At 42.3% G+C, this 17388-nt stretch overlaps 1 protein-coding gene across 2 annotated transcripts in view; it reads left to right on the forward strand.

Moving 5' to 3' along the window:
- Positions 1-17388, forward strand: part of Hgsnat (Heparan-alpha-glucosaminide N-acetyltransferase) — a 242300-nt gene that overhangs the window by 178892 nt on the left and 46020 nt on the right. For both annotated transcript variants that reach the window (XM_055064926.2, XM_055064927.2), the window contains exon 15: positions 7061-7173. In XM_055064926.2, coding sequence (XP_054920901.1) covers positions 7061-7173 — 113 coding nt within the window. The remainder of the gene's footprint in view (positions 1-7060; positions 7174-17388) is intronic.

Genomic DNA, 17388 nt, shown 5'->3' on the forward strand with positions numbered 1-17388 from the left:
GGAACGAAAGCCAATCACATGAAAATGCAGACAGAATGAACCGTATAACCGGCCTTTTAGTATTGCCGAGCTGAGAGCCGCCTTAAACACATGCAAAAGCTCTGCACCGGGACCTGACAGGGTCATATATGACATGATAAGAAACCTACATACTGACACACAAGTCACACTACTCGCACTTTTTAACACAATTTGGGCTGCGGGATACCTCCCATCCACATGAAAGGATGCGATTGTAGTACCTGTTCTGAAGCTGGGAAAAGACCTTTCCTTGGCGGCAAGTTATCGTCCGATAGCTCTAACAAATTGTCTGTGTAAGCTTTTTGAAAAAAAATGATAAATCGCAGACATATACATTTCCTTGAGCTCAACAATATGCTTGATCCTTATCAGTGTGGCTTCAGAGAAGGGCAGTTGACGACCGATCATCTTGTGCGCATTGAAGGAAATATCCGCGATGTCTTTATACATAAACAGTTTTTCCTATCGATATTCTTCGACATGGAGAAAGCGTATGACACGGCATGGTGTTACGGGATCTTGCGGGACCTGTCGGAAATGGGCATACGTGGAAATATGCTGAACATAATTGAAAGCTATTTGTCAAATCGTATCTTCCGCGTGAAAATCGGCAACGTATTATCGCGACCTTTTATACAAGAAACAGGAGTACCCCAGGGAGGAGTACTCAGTTGCACTCTCTTTATCGTCAAGATGAACACACTTCGTTCTTCACTGCCACCAGCCATTTTTTATTCCATCTACGTAGAGGATATACAGATAGGTTTCAAATCCTGCAACCTTACAGTGTGTGAAAGACAGGTATAGCAGGGCTTAAACAAGGTGTCCAAGTGGGCAGACCAAAATGGATTTAAAATCAACCCCCAGAAAAGTTCTTGTGTTCTCTTTACAAGAAAGAGAGGTCTCATCCCAGATCCTTGCGTAGAACTGGGCGGACAACAAATACCTGTGACCAATGAACACAAATTCCTAGGTGTAATACTTGACTCGAGGCTTACTTTCATCTCACATATAAAATGTCTTAAAGCAAAATGTCTAAAAACAATGAATTTACTTAAAATCCTATCCGACACAACATGGGGTAGCGACAGGAAGTGTTTACTGAATCTTTACAGGAGCCTAGTTCGATCAAGATTAGATTAAGGTGCCGTTGTATATCACTCTGCCGCCCCGAGCGCGCTAAAGATGTTAGACCCCGTTCACCATCTCGGTATCCGCCTGGACACTGGCTCATTTAGAACAAGCCCTGTCGAAAGTCTATACGTCAAGTCAGATGAGTGGTCCCTCCATTTTCAGAGAACATACATCAGCTTAACGTATTTTCTCAAGGTTCGCTCTAATAAGAAACATCCGTGTTTCACAACCGTTAACGACTTGACGTGTGAAACACTTTTTCGGAATAGACCCTCTATGAGACTTCCTTTCTCACTGCGTGCAAGAGAACTTAGCACGGAAATGGATGTCCCAGTTCTCGAACATCGCCTAATGCCTCCAGCTAAGCTATTACCACCCTGGGAGTGGCAGGTGATAGACTGTGACATATCCTTTGTAGAGGTCACAAAGCATGCTCCTGACCTCGAAATTGCTATGCACTTCCGTGAACTCCAATTAAAGTATTCCTGCTGCGAATTCTACACAGACACGTCAAAATCAAATGGTGGCGTATCTTACGCTGCTCTTGGTCCCTCTTTTTCTGAATGTGACGTGTTAAACCCTCAAACAAGTATCTTCACTGCAGAAGCATATGCAGTACTGTCTGCGGTAAAACACATAAAGAAACTAAAACTTGACAGAGCAATCATTTTCACAGACTCGTTAAGCCTTGTAAAAGCACTCATTTCTTTACAAAAGCATACAAATCCTGTCTTCAATGAACTCTACACACACTTACGTAACATGTACTTATCACATAGACATGTAGTATTATGCTGGGTTCCTGGCCATAGAGGAATCAAGGGAAATGTGCTTGCTGACGAGATGGCCAAATCAATGGCATTGCAGGGTATTCGTTCTGCTGCAGTCCCTGCCACAGAAATGAAGCCTTTCCTCAGAAACAAACTGCAAAGCCACTGGCAATGCTTGTCGGACGCAGAAACAAGTAATAAGCTTCACGTAATTAAGCCTAAGTTAGGCTTCTGGCACCCAACAAGGAAAACACAAAGAACAGACGTCCTGTTCACTAGACTAAGAATAGGACACACATTCGGCACTCGTAACTTTCTCCTGACCGGTAACGAGTCACCAACCTGTGGTAGATGCGGCGACAAGCTTTCCATCCTCCACGTCTTCCTGGAGTGCCGGGAAGGCGAAAGAGACAGGAGAAAACATTTTCTTTTTGCATACAGCCATTGTGTCTCTCTGCATCCGGCCATGTTTCTTGGTGTAGAACCGCTTTTTAAGACCAAAGCAGTCCTCGCTTACTTGAAAGATGTTGTGCTACACGTGACAAGCCCATCAATTCCGTAGTGCATCCTCTTTCCAGAGGATACCTCTACGATAGTTTTCTTTGTATAGCACATGCCTCTAGGTCCTTGGCTTTCAAGGGCCCTGGTGAGGCAGAAGTGATCTAGACAATTTTAGCATCTCACGTATTTTATATATTACATCATTCTTTCTCAATGCATTCTAATGTTCATAGTACACGTCAATAGTCATTCCCATAATTTTATTACTCGTACATTTTTTGGAATTTGCATCAACACATTTAGGCCCCTTTACAGCCACGGCACATTAAGACCACAGAACCCATCAGTCCACTGCGAACTCATTATCATTAGCATGGCGCTCTTTGGCCACACCTGGCCCTTGCGCCATTAAACATCAAACATCAATCAATCGTGTGACCATTCAAAATGGCGTCGTACTTGATACCTCCGGAGCATCTGCTGTTCTTGAAGAGTCTTTTTATCGGCGGAAGCGATGAGGTGCGCAACAGACATGGAGAAAGTGTATGGAGTCTGAGCATTTCACGCTTCAAAAGTCCGTGGTACAGTTCATTTCACTGCTGACCCCGTTTTACCCATGAAACTTCATTGCCAACTGAAGTGAAACTTGACAATAAATAGTTGCAGCGAAGCAGCATTTTATTTCAGTTCAATAAACAATTAGGCTTTCACCATTCCACTATCATAGACGAATGAAAACGTACAAATTACGCACTTATATATATTTTTTTGTCGTTACCGCCTTATTTAGGTAACAGGGAAAGTTTGAAGTATGAACTATTTGCAGTTTTGCGGAGGAACAGTGGCAGCGGTTATGAGGGCGTGGGCGGGACTTCACTGCAGACTTGAGTTTTATCCGACTATAGTGATCACAAATTACTTTGTTTAGTATTACAGTAGTAGCCTTCATTCATAACATCGTCATTGATATCAATAAAAATGACTTAAAATGAGTATTTCTTCGGTTACAGCCTGGCTATTAGTTTAAATGAAATTCTGGGGTTTTGCATGCCAAAACCACAATATGATTATGAGGCATCCATAGTGGGGGATTCCGAATTAATTTCAACCACCTCGAGTTGTTCAACTTGTGCCCAATGCATGCTACATTGCACTTTTGCATTGCACATTGCACTTTTGTCTTTTGCACTTTGCTGCCATTGAAATGCAGCTGCTGTGGCCGGGGTATGATCCCCCACCGGTCATTAATGATCACTAATGATACGTTCAGTTCGATGTGCTCGTACATTTACATGGCATAGCGTCATAGATATCAAATTAAAAGTAATAAAAGTGGTGATTCAAATATGATAACCAGGAGATGGTAGAATTGAGGCACTAGTGATCACGAATCACTTTGTTTAGTATGACAGTGGTAGTCTTCATTCACTGAATATCACTTGTATGAATCAGTTTCATTATATATATTTTTCTGACTATAGGACAAACAGGGGGTCGAGTACTAGTAATCACTAGTGATTATGTTCACTTCAGTGTTGTAGACTATTTACAAATCTTAACATTCTGGATATGAAGTGAAATGTTATTTAAGGGGTGAATCAATTTTGATAACTAGGAACTGAGAAGTTTACTAGTGATACAAATGTGAAGAGGAGAAGAGGAAGAGTGGGAAATGAGCTTAAACATTAATAAGTGCCCTGTTATGAAGTTAAGCAAAAAGACATACCCAGGAATTTTGGACATTGCCCCAGCAGCACTTTTTTGCAGTTCACTGCAATGTACCAAAGTAACTCAATGGGCAACATTTAAAAAAATTATATTTCAGAAGGCCACCCGAATTTCAGCAGCTTTCAGTTAGCAACACCGAGAAGGTATGCTCTTCTAATAACATGCATATTTACGGCACTTGTCTGTAACATTTTTGCTGCATTCAACCAGTGTTTTTACACAGTTGATAGCCAGCTGACAGTGCCACTGGCATGCAACGCTAAACTTTTGTTGTTGTCGCTCTTTCATATCATTTCTCATTTCTTTTGAGATGCTCGATGGAGGATATTTGGGAAGAAAACGATGTTTTATGTTCTTGAGGCTCTAGGGAAGTCTATTTTGGTGTTTTTGTTTCTGTCGTCCTTTCGCTTTTTTTCTCTTGCTTCTTTCAAGCAAGGTGGTTGCATTCTTTGTAAGATCATGATGTGTTGAAAAGTAGTTGTATGTATCTGGACTAACTTCAATAGGTAGAGTCTAGGGCTATTACAATTATCAAAACCTATAATCGATATATCCTGTGCGGTTCACTAGCTGCACCCATCCGCAGCCGTGCAGAAAGACAGACCAGTGTCCTCAGTTTGAACAAGAGCATTTTACTTGCACCACTAAAGTGCCACACAGCCAGCCAGACAACTCTCATGAGGTGCGCAGGCCTCACCTTTTATGCAAATACATGTCTCGATGCGCATGCACCAACACGGTTAGCAAGTGCACCAGGTTCCCATGGACGGCACCCCAACAATGTTTATGTATGTGGTCGTTATAAGTGGGTTCAGCTGTGGAAAGATGAAGGCACTGTAGGTGATTACAGCAAATGTGTGTTTTACTTGGTAACTTTTAACTTTTAACTTTGAACAGATCGGCAAGAGACAAAATGTCCTGTTGTATGCATTCCTTCTGAGTCCTTGCACTTCCCAAATAAATGTTTTATTGTTGGTACATTCCTTACTTCACTGAGGCCATTGTGTGTTCAGACAGTGAGGGTGGAGTTGGCATCTTTTGAAGATGTCAGATGATTCAGAGTAACAAACATTCATAACACTAGACAAAGTTGCCTGTGACCACGTTGCTATTTACACACTATAATCAACAAATGGTGGATGTGCAGGACACATATGGCAAGCACACTAATGCATTCTTGGCAGCTTGGGGGTTGACTTTTTCAGTGTTTTTAATAGCTACTAATAATTGTCCAAACAGGTCATTGTGTCAGTGATCGTCTGCTTGAAGATGCAAACTTGTGGACGTCAAGAACAGGCTGCAATTTGGCATTAGCACTGTGCCATGCGTACCCCATTTTTTTTTAACCAGACGCTAATTCTAACTAATTACCGAAGTCGGCAGTCACGGTCGATTAGAGAGCTGTTGAAGATTAACCAGCGGGAGCCGTCGTGCATAAGCACACCATCATTCGCTCTTTGTATATTGTATTTGAAAGACTTGCAGCAGATGCACACACCCTTGGTAGATTGTAATTGTGCGTTTCCTGGTTGTCTTCTGTTTCTCTTTCTTTCTTTCTTTCTTTTCTTGCATGTGCTTCAGCAGCAGTGAGCCTGTGACTAGGTGTAAGGAATAATAGAGGCACTCATGAGCAACCGGCTAGGCTTAAAATTTCTGCTGAGCAGACATGCCTTCACTTCTGCACGGCTTCAGTTTTACAATTGTAACATGAGCCATAAAGGGAATAGTAGAACCTCGTTCATATGTATTAGAAAAAACTGCGAGAAAAAACGTACTAACCTGGAAAATGTACAATCCGAAGTAACTAAAGAAATTTGAGACAACTATTGTTGACATCTATGTTACACGAAGCATTGCGTGGATCGTTGCAGCAGGACACGCCGAGGCACATCGAGCTGGTGGTGGTGATCCAGTGGCCCGAGACGTGTTTTGTTGTTTTCCTATTGCGTTGCATTTTGAAAGGGCAACAGGAGACCGAAACGAAATCAAGCTGGCAGGTGACACCGGATGCCACCGAAGAGAAATGTGATGGCGACATGGTGCCGCCTGCAGCAGTGAATGGCGGTGCGTTTGCATTATCGCCTACTAAAAGCGTGCAGTACGCTACCAATGGCACCAAGCATCATGCGCTCTAAAACAGATAGGTGAAGGTGCTTATCAGAAGAGGATTGGCGGTGATAGCTGTGGATGCCGCATGCGATGACCCCAGAGAAGATTTGCTGATACCGAAATGAGAAACTGAGTGCGCGCTGACGTTTTTACGTGGGATGGGCAAGCGAGTATTGCGGTGAAGCTGCCATGGTGGGCAGCCATATACTGTTCTCGATCATGTGCGCCTCGCGCATTTTCTTGTTTACATGAGATCTAGCGGCTGGAAAACGTATCATACGATTTTGAACGCTAGTGCCGAAAAAAATCGTGTTTTCCGGGAATGTATGAAGCAGTAAAATAGGAGCGTAACTCTATTGGGTCATTGTTTTTATTCTCGATTGGGAATGTTGGTGCTGGGAAAACGTACGTAACGGGAACGAATCAACGAGGTTCTACTGTACTATGAAAGTTAATTGGTGAATCTTTTTAGTTGGCTACCTGGACATTGCAATTTATCATGCAGGTAATATCAGATTTTTTGATAAGCACTGTAGCCTTTGTCTTTTGGCTGTCATCCCGTGTTTGTGCTGTTTCTTCACCACGTTAACCCACCTGCTAGTTCACATGTGCACCTTGTTCTAGAAATCTACCTGAAAAGATGTGAAAGTGCTAGCTGTCCCAGAAATAAATAAAAAAAAAATGTTTTCACGCAAAAACAAAAAACGGTGATATACTAGCTTCAGTGTTCGTTTTTGCTATCCCTTGAGCATGGCACAGCACTAAGAGGGCACTGTGTTTTTTGCTTTTTTTTCTAGGTCAGTGTCCTTCATTCTCTCCACAGCCAGCACAGCCTTCTTTCTTCTGGCTATCCTGTACTACCTGATTGATGTCTGTGGATGGTGGTCGGGGGCACCACTTGTGTACCCAGGTGAGGCAAAAAAAGTTGAAATTATTCTCTTCCTTCTTCTTTCTTGTTTTTGAGGAGAGGTTGGGTGCAGGGTATCAGCAATTAAGGGACATCCGTAACTTTGTCATGTTTGGAAACCCTTCAAGTGATGAGAGATGCCCATGCCTTTGCTCTTGCCTTATGTATCCAGTAGTGTGCATTTCCCCTCAACAAGTGCCCAGACTTTAGTTTCAGTAGAACCTTGGTAAATGGAACCCCAAAAGACTGGGGAGATATGTTCCATTTGACAGCAGTTTTGTTTACTGAGAAAGATCTGAAGTGGTGCAGCACTATAATGTCATAACAGCTAGATTTTAAATGAAACTTTTTTTGCCAACGCTTCCAGCATTTCGCTTCCTTCAGTGCTGGAGCTCTTGCCAAGTAGAGTAAGCTTAGCAGGGTGTCACACGCAGTGGTACGACTGCTGTGTTCAGATGTTTGAGAGAAGAAAAACAAAAAAACTTGCAGATGCTTGTGAGTGGTGTGGGTGAAGGAAAAGTTCTCCTGTGACAGCACATGAGAACATGGAAACACATGCGATGGAATATGTTGCGTTGTGATAGGTTATGCAGAGGGAGAGGTCTGGCGGAGACACACATTGGGTTTATACATCATGAATGTGGGATGCGCCTTGTTTTTGTGCATATAAAACTTGGTGTCCTCACAAACTAGTGTCCTTGCAAGGATGAGTCCAGAATGCATATTAACAGAGGAAGAGAAAGCAGCTCAGAAAAAACAGTATGCAGAGCAGGAAAGACTGATATGTCGTAAAGCATGGCATCGATCATGAGCAGATGCTTTAAGCGAAATGAGTAGTCTTTGCAAACGAGTAAGCATAGTCTTTGCACAGTGCATTTTTACTGTTTGAGGTTTCCGTGTTTGAATTAGCAAGCCAATGAATTAAACTTTCAACTGGACACTGTATGTGGCCTTGATGGTGACTTGCATTGACTTTGAGAAAACACTCATATAAGCACATTTCAAACAACTTTTTGTAAACTTAAAGGCAGCTTTGCATCATTTAGACTTTAACAAGTGCATTGGATGGGCATAGTTTTACAAAACAGTATATGACAAGGTTCTTTGACACCTCAGTAACAAAATTTGTTCTGCAGCTGCTACTTGCTGTGCATTAAAAACGCAACAATGCTTGCTTCCTAGAGTCCTTGCTGCCTCTTTTTTGAAGATGGCTTTCTGCATAGAAGACAAGACTTGCAGGCAAAATTCACATTCTGGCTCTTTATAAAAAAAAAAAGGAAAAAGAAAATGATTTCATGCGTACGTGGCCTAAGTGTTGCAACATCTTCTGTGGTTCTGTTTACACAGAGATGTGAAAATTTTGGTTCAGATTAACAAAAGTTATTTGCATTACTGAAATACAAAACCAACTGACTTAAAGGTAGTTGTCCTGTTTAAGCAACAGTTTTGGTTGAAGTGGTTTCTATTTACCAAGATTCTGCTGTAATCAAATGGTTATAGAGGGTTATTTACACAAATTACAATGAAAACGGTACAAATGGTCATGTGAAGAGTGCATTCACTTTACTTTAATAATTTGAAAGTCTGTGCTTATCTTGTTGATATTCAGTCATTCTTAGGTCTACTGCTAATACTTTTTCTGTCGGTGAAGATTGGGTAGCTGCTACAAACCAATGGTTTCATGTCCAGCCGCTACCATTTAAATATTCTGGAGGGGTCAAAGAAGCTGCAGCACTAGCACAAGTGCACTCATCAATGATGAGACCACGCTGCATGACTGTAACATTTCGTTTGTTCACGAATGCCTTCTTTCAGTAAAGCTCTAGAGCATTGTAAATTCCATCGATGGAAACCAAAAATGCTCTAGGACTTAAAATTAGGCAAACTAGACTTTCTTGTGTAGGCAGGAAAACAGCAGAAAAGATAGGATCAATGACAAGGAGAAACAACGCAGCACAGGTGCTGATTATCAGCTGTTTGGTTTATCACAAGGGTGCCATAGCTTTGGAAGGAACAAAGCAAACAAATGCACAAGACAACAACAAATAAGGGGGAAGGAAAAGGGTGAGAAAATCGGAACTAGCAGAGTGCATTTCTGCCATCATAGAGGTTAACCCCAGGTTTATGCTAGTCCCATTGCGGCATGCCTCATTGTTTTATATACTGCCGGGTAGAAAACTTGTTTTTCCTACAGGGTCATTGGTGCCACAATGGCTTTTTTTTTTTTCAGGTTCTCAGGTTTTTCGCAGTTTTTTTTTTTCTGTAGTAAAGGGTTCAGTTACTTTTCTGCTGTGCTTCTCTCTGCTTGTTCTTGCTTGTTTGAGTGATCTTTTCTAGAATGACACACTTTCTGAGTTTAGGGTAGCACCTGCAGAAACAACATTTTTCCACAAGATTTCTGAAAGCTGATGCTTTTTGGGCATCTAACACATCTTCATAATGAAACCACTAGCTGTACAAAATGTGGTGTTTGCCAGTTGACATTGCGCAACAGAATGTACAGGCTCTAGAACATGCGTGATGGCACACATCAGCCGCGTGGAAGCTGCTCCCAGCTTTGGAGTAATCTGATACATCGCCAGTGCCAGCCGAGTGTCCCACTTACGCGCAATGAGCAGGCGCCGTTGAGCAGCGCTTCATTTTGGGCAGCTTAACGTTGTAGGTCGCAGAATGCCGTGGTTCTTTTAAATACGTAAGCATTTCTATGCCTACCCAACGAGGAAACCCGTCCATCCATCAGTCTGTCACGTAAGACGAATTGCTACAAAGAAATTAATGTATAAAACAAAATAAATTCAAAAGGAAAAATGTTGGCGATGGTGAGTTTTGAACCTATGACCCCAAATTCAGAAGCAGAATGTCTTACCCACTGGGCTAAACAGCCACGCTTACAGAAGGTGAATATATCTGAACCATATAAATATGTTGTGCCAATGATACAAAATGGATTTCAAAGGAGAAACGTTTCTATGAAGGCTTTCTTGAAAGATTTGGTGATGGTGGAATAAGAGCCATCTCTAGGACTATATGTAGAGCCGACTTGGAGCATCGTAGACAGCAGAAAAATTCAAATTTCGTGAAAATTTAATGCCAAACACACCACATCCTCGATGCGTTTTGGTGGTCGCAGGATGCACCTTTTGTTGGGGCGTTCCTTCACCGACCGAAACGCCAACGACCTCTGAGGACTCATGCGCTTCAAGTCTCTCAACACGCACAGATAAGCTGTCAATGAGTTGATGAGGATGATAAGGAGTGATGAAGGGTTATATGGGTCTTCTCACGGTTGATTTTGGTTCTTCGCAGATGGATGAGGTGCTAAAAAGTGATAAGGGGTTATAATGGTCGGATAACGTCTGATAAGGTTGATCAGGACAGATGAGGATTGATAAGGGTTGCCTCGATTGTGATAATGTTGATATCGACAGCTAAAGGTTGATAAGGCTCTGATAAAATCCAATAAGGTTGATAAGAACCGATAAGGAATGATTTATACTGGTTGGATCAAGTTTTATAACATTGACAATGACACCGGGCTGCATGGAGATGAGCAAGTGACACAGTGCTTACGCATACTTAGCCAACTTTCAGAGGTCTTTCTGCGTGAATTTTTTAACTCTCCATTCTTTTTAATGGCATATGCAGTCGAACCTCGATATAACGAAGTTGTACTTACAGCGCAAAACTTGGTTTGCGCTGTAATTTGCGCTAACCAAGTATTGCGCTAAATTTGCACAGAAGTTTGCCAGTTGGCGTCAACTGGCAAACACCACATTTTTTACAGCTAGTGGTTTCATTAACAAGATGTGTTAGATGCCCAAAAAGCATCAGCTTTCAGCAATCTCGTGGAAAAATGTTGTTTCTGCAGGTGCTATCCTAAACTCAGAAAGTGTGTCATTCCAGAAAAGATCACTCAAACAAGCAAGAACAAGCAGAGAGAAGCACAGCAGAAAAGTAACTGAACCCTTTACTACAGAAAAAAAACAACTGCGAGAAACCTGAGAACCTGAAAAGAAGAAAGCCATTGTGGCACCAATGGCCCTGTAGGAAAAACAAGTTTTCTACCCTGCAGTATATAAAACAACTAAGCATGCCACAATGGGTCTAGCACAAACTTGGGGTTAACCTCTATGATGACAGAAATGCACTCCGCTAGTTCTGATTTTCTCACCCTTTTCCTTCCCCCTTCTTTACAAACCTTTTTGTAAAATTTGTGAATTTCATTCATTCGAGGTTTGAAATTTTCAGCATTAAAAACAACTTCACAAATTCCCAGAGCATTCTTAATGGATAGTATACCAAGCAACCACAGAGATCTGTCAGACGTCCTATGGATATCCATTTCCGATATAACAGATGCCCAGTGGATGTCCACAAATCTCCAACAGACGTCCATCAGCCGTCTGATGCATATCTGCAGAAACAAATTTGTACATCCATTGGAAATCCAAAATGGGATCCTGTGGCGGATGCATTACGGATGGTATGTGTGTCATGTATATGTGTGTGTGTGCACACACGCATATACATCTTGAAGCAGTGATAGTGGAATGCATTCAAGCCCCCAACCAATGTTATATAACAACTGGTTGGGTGCTTCAATGCATTTCACTCTGTCGCCGCTCTGCTGCAAATAAACAAATAACATGGGTCCACACCACATTCAAAATACAATACATTTTTTACTGCCATCTTATATTATAAAGTCCACAAAGCACGCATGAATACTGCTCACAACAGCAAATATACATGCTGATAAAAAAGAAACCTTGCAGATCTAGATACCATGACTGAAGTTAGGACAGTACGAAGACATAAAAAACAAAAATAGAAACTCCTTTCAGCATGTCAGAGGCTAACAAATGTGGGAAAGTCAATACAACTTAATGAGGTCTCATGTGGTTACTTATTTTACTTTTTCATACTGTCAAGCCTTAGAGGATTCATTATAGGCATATGCTTTAGAATAAAGAAAAAATTCACAAGCAAGAATGAACGTGTGGCGGAAACCACAAAAAAGACAGCACTATGCATAGTGAAAGTGCAATATCAAGGCTAACCTAATACAGTAAGGTATGAGAACGGGCTAGACAAAGGACGGCAAAAACGGTGGGTCGAAGACAGTCTTCATCCCATCTTCTTTGCCGTCCTTTGTCTCAGTTTGCGTTGATTAAACAAGAAGACTTAATACAGACATAAACAACAGTCTACACAGAATAGTGTAAGATAGCATTAAAACACAATTATTTACATGTCAGAAATAGAATGCATTTTGAAAGATATGAAAAACATAAAATGTGATGCACCTGCAAACTCATTGTGATGGAAAGATTTAACGCAGAAAGCACTGCCATTTTTGCCAGTTTGAGGAGTTCATGTATTGTTGACCAATAATTAAAATTTATTGTTATGCATACAAGGAGCATTTTTTTACTGAGAAGCTTAGTAAGAAAAAAATTAAATGCATGACACTTGAACCTTCGAATCTCTAGAGCTTTGGCTACAAGAACACTATAGCATGACAGCCATTATTTATATTCACAATTGGATGCGAAAATGCTTACCATGAATGTATTTTAATAACAGTATAGCCAGTACTTGCACATAGTGACCACAGAATGGTGAATTATCCTTACCACTTTAAGCATAAATCCATTCAATTTAATACTATAAGAATCTTTAATACCCACTGCGCTAGAGAGTGGTTACATGATTTTGCCTCTGAGTCCGAGGTGGGGGGTCACATCGTGTTATAATCAGCGGCATTAACTTCTGAGGTAGCCTCTTAATCGGCAAATGTCGCAAGGCACATAAACGTTCGCGCTGATAGGACAATACATGTTAACACATGTCTGCGGTGTATATGCACAACTGCACCATCCTGGACTTGAGATTTCTCATGCCGTTGACTGCTGGCTGCCGGCACGAGATCCGAATTCCTCAAATATGGCCCTCATTTGCAGTGATGCTTTCCTTCACGTGTAAGGCTCTCCCCTCACTTAAGGGCTTGTTGGCACCTGTGAACAAAACACGTTGCTATACTCCAGTGGCTCAACTAGAGATAGATGTAGCTGTCATACCTCAATAGCCGAGTAAGTGACTTCGGGCACGCTGTGAAGACGTCAAACGAACCGACACTGCACCATGCTTCACCACCATTAAAACGATGGAACAATGCCTATAACTTGGATTGAATGGTATTACCGCAGGACACTGTTGTCAAACAGCATATGTTGCCGAGGCTTTCCGATACATCAACTGGCATATATTAAAAGATTTGTTGAAAAATTTTTATTATATATAAAATTAGGCAGTGAAATAACTACTTGATTGGCAATAAGTGGTGTCCAAAAACCAAATGTCTGTGTCATGTTTCCGTCTCCTGAAATGGCTTCCACTGAATTCAAACAGCAGCATAGCCTTAGAGATTGCCCACCACTACATGGTGTCTATGATGTATGTTTTGCTTCTGTAATCGTTCATGCAGCCAAAAAAAGCCTAGACTTCAAGATCTGTTACACTTTGACTGTCATCTTAAGTTGCAAGGATACTTCAGCTACTCGTTTTGCCATGTAAATATAACTCGGATTATGTGTTCAATAGAGTGCAGAAACATGCAAGTGTAAAATGAATTCTGAACCTTTAGAATTTCCAACTATATTTTCCATATTAGGACATTGATCAATGCCCTAACTTATGTAGGCATGCCAATTTATGTGCAGCCAGAGGACGTTTAAAACAGGATGTGACCCGGACATCTGAATGGGATATGGACATTTCTTGTACGTCCTATGGACGTCTGTAAGGGATATTTAAATGGATGGAAATTCGGATTTCTGGCGGACATCCCACAGCTATCCGTGGTTGCTTGGGATCTTGTTAGTAAGCGTTTATAAACAAATTGTAAGAAGGTCGGGCCATACTAGCATGGTTTTAAGCGCCAGCGCATGCAGTGCAGTGCAGATCACACTGGGAGCAATTCATCAGCGGGGCTCACGGCGTCTGAGATTTGCATCTATTGCATCGTGCGGTTCCATAAATCTTGGACGCTATGCCTGACCGTGCGTAGTGCCCGCAGCCGACTCCCGCAGCCGGCACCCGCAAATTAAAAACAAAAGTGTAAAAAGATACGGGTATTCGTCTTGAATTCACCAGAAAGGCGAAACATTGAAGGCGATAGCAAAGAGACTACATGAGGTAAGGTTTGTAGTTTTATCATTGTCACACATGCTCAGGCTAACATTAACAGATCTCACTGCATGACCATGAACTCGCAGTCACAATGTGAGCGAGCACTTCACACTGTGTCTTGGAAACTTCAGATTATGCAACTGTCAACACTAGACGTGTGGGAACAACAAAATGCGCATGAAGGCACCAACCATTTATACTTGACTTTTGCCCTTGCCACGAAGAGATTACCTCCAAGAGATAGCATGTACATGTGAGAGGAAGCGACGTGTGCATTCCTGCACCCTCCCTCCCCCCATTGCATGCTTGATCACGTTACCGTGCATTCACTCCGTTCCAATCCCCCTTGCGCAGAAGGCATCGTCAGGTCTTGCGTTTCTCCGAGTGCTGTGAGCTGCCGTGCGCCCTGCTGCCTCTGCAAGTTGTTTACCAATGCAACAAACGGCACAACTAGTGGTTTTTCCTGCCTACTGCATACCACCACGCGCGCTTCGACAGCAGTTTCGCCACTTAAACTTTTCATCAGAAGGATGTTTGAAATAACTTTTGCCTCAGCCAACATTTTTATAGTTTTTTGCTAGATTAACTAGCCATACAGGCTCCAAGTTCATGCTTGAGATGGCTGAAAACTTTGTTAAATGGAAACCATGTCATGAAATTACTTCGGGAAAGAACATACACGGTTTTCAATGCAACTAAGATCAGGAAATGAAAATAGTTCTTTACATAGCGAATTTTGTTACATCAAGGTTCATTATATCGAAGCTCAACTGTATATATATATATATATATAAAAATAAATGTAAATGGATATATACCGTATTTACTCGCACAATGATTGCACTTATTTGTCAAAAAAATTGACGCTAATTCAGGGGTGCGATCATTACGCGGGTTAAATTTCCCACGAAAAGAAACGTTTTCTTTTTTCATCCCACATTTGCTGTGGGATGACAAGCAGGCGGCTGCCGCTGTCAGTGCGGGACACCAAAACAAAAATGGCGGCCGGCGGGGCAAGCCGAACGCGCCAAACGCAATTATTTTTCTTCACGTGAGTACATTACGCGCATTGAAACAATTTCTTTCATATCAGTAATGAATAATATCATTAATATTGGCAAGTTTACGACAATAACGTGGCCATTTCCACTTTGAGGGGGAGGGGACAGAAACAGAGATAGGTGCGCTTAGCTGCCAGTGACATAGAAACACATGGCGGGCATGCTGTGGAAACTGTGGCATTTGTCTTCACTGCTATCCTAATACGGCACGTTTCCGCTAAGGGTGGGTGAATATCTTAGCTGCGTTACAAGCGGTGACGTCAGAACAGGGTACACTTCTAGCGTATCAGTGTAAATGTGGCCACTATCGTTGCCGCTCACGATTTGTTGTGTGCCCACGAGTGCAGACGAGAAGAATTGAAAGGTACCCTTTATGTTGTTGTTCTTGACCAAAACCATTATGAAGCCTACAAATAATAAAGCCGACGCAAGTTTGGTTGAAACTTATTTTTTTCGTGGAAGTGCGGAAAGTGATGAAAGGAATGAAATGGGGCATCTGCTTAAGAATGTTGGGTGCATGCAGACCGCTTGGTATGTCTTCAAGAGTCGTTTGCGTAGCATTCAACAGATGGTAAACGTGATCATTATTAACTAGACATGGCACTCGACATATCGCTGCAACAAGTTCAGGGTGCGATCATTACACGAGAAAGAAAAAAATCGAATTTTGACGACAAAATTCAGGGGTGCGATCACTACTCGAGTGCGATCATTATGCAAGTAAATATGGTATGTATCACCTCTACCCTTGGCTTGATTGGGCGATTGGTCATCTGCTGTTTCAGCTGCCTGTATATGAGGGCTCAGCGCATCTCTTGGCAGCTCTTGTGCCTACCTCCCCTCTGAAAACTATGGCACCAGCTGCACTCTGTGCGCATGTTGTTTGTTATTCAGGCCTGGAAACTTCTACATGGTATCCACTGTTCCTTTGTGATTTTGATGTACAGTGCAAGTGCACTGCCAGATATGATCACGGTGATGCCAGTGTAGCTGTCCGTCAGTCATCTTAACCAGGAACAAACATGCTCCGCTCTTTTGCATTATGATCACCGGAATCTAAGCAGGAGTTCCACAGAAGTTTCGCGTTTAGACTGGTTGCCCCGGATCAAGCTGCATGAGGTGATCATTTGCGGGTTCCTCAACATGGCATGTTGCTGATGGAGTCATTAGGCTAAGTGGCATATGTTGTCATTTTCCTGCCAAAATTAGTTTGGCTGATGTTTTGTGAGTAGCCACTGAAGATCGCTCAGGTTCTAGTATTTCCTGTGCCTCAGTAGGTGGGTCGAGCTCCCCATGCATGGTCATGCGAAGAGCCAGTGGCACTTGACAATTTAGGAACTTTGGACTAGCCTCAGGTTGCAAGTGAACGTTCAGTGGCTCACCAATGTGTCTGTCCCACTGCCTGTCGAGCACGTTTTTGTCACATGCCAAAATTCCACCCAGATTTAATGGGGTCAAGGCATTAATACCGGTGATTCCAATGTCCAGAGCCTGGAACCAGCCTCGTCCTAGGAGGTTAGCTCCTTTGGCCTGTACAATGTTCAGGTACAGCTGTGCTGTTTTGATTCAACAGCACTTCCACAGGACAGCATCCTAACAGCTTAATTTTTTGTTCCAACTATACGTGCAGAGTAAGGTCTGTAGGCTGCAGCCGTGGAGAAGATGCAGGCCAGAGATGTTGAAAAGTCTCCTGGCTGATCACTGAATGAGATGCTCCTGAGTCTATCTTCATCAACAGTGGCTGCCCATTCACAGTAAGTTCGATTGTGATCGGTTTTGACGAACCCACATTCACACTGGTCATGGTAAAGAGATCTCCCATTGAGTCAGGCTGGGGCATCCGTTGGCGATTCCCGTGTTGCCGAGATGCTGTGGATGTGTGCGTTTGCTGTTGAGGAGCTGTGGAATTCAATTCCTTCTTCCTGCGAAAGCAAGCTGCGGCGATTTGGCTTATTTAGAGCAATAC

Source organism: Dermacentor andersoni, chromosome 1 (assembly GCF_023375885.2).
Source record: "Dermacentor andersoni chromosome 1, qqDerAnde1_hic_scaffold, whole genome shotgun sequence".
Taxonomy (NCBI): domain Eukaryota; kingdom Metazoa; phylum Arthropoda; class Arachnida; order Ixodida; family Ixodidae; genus Dermacentor; species Dermacentor andersoni.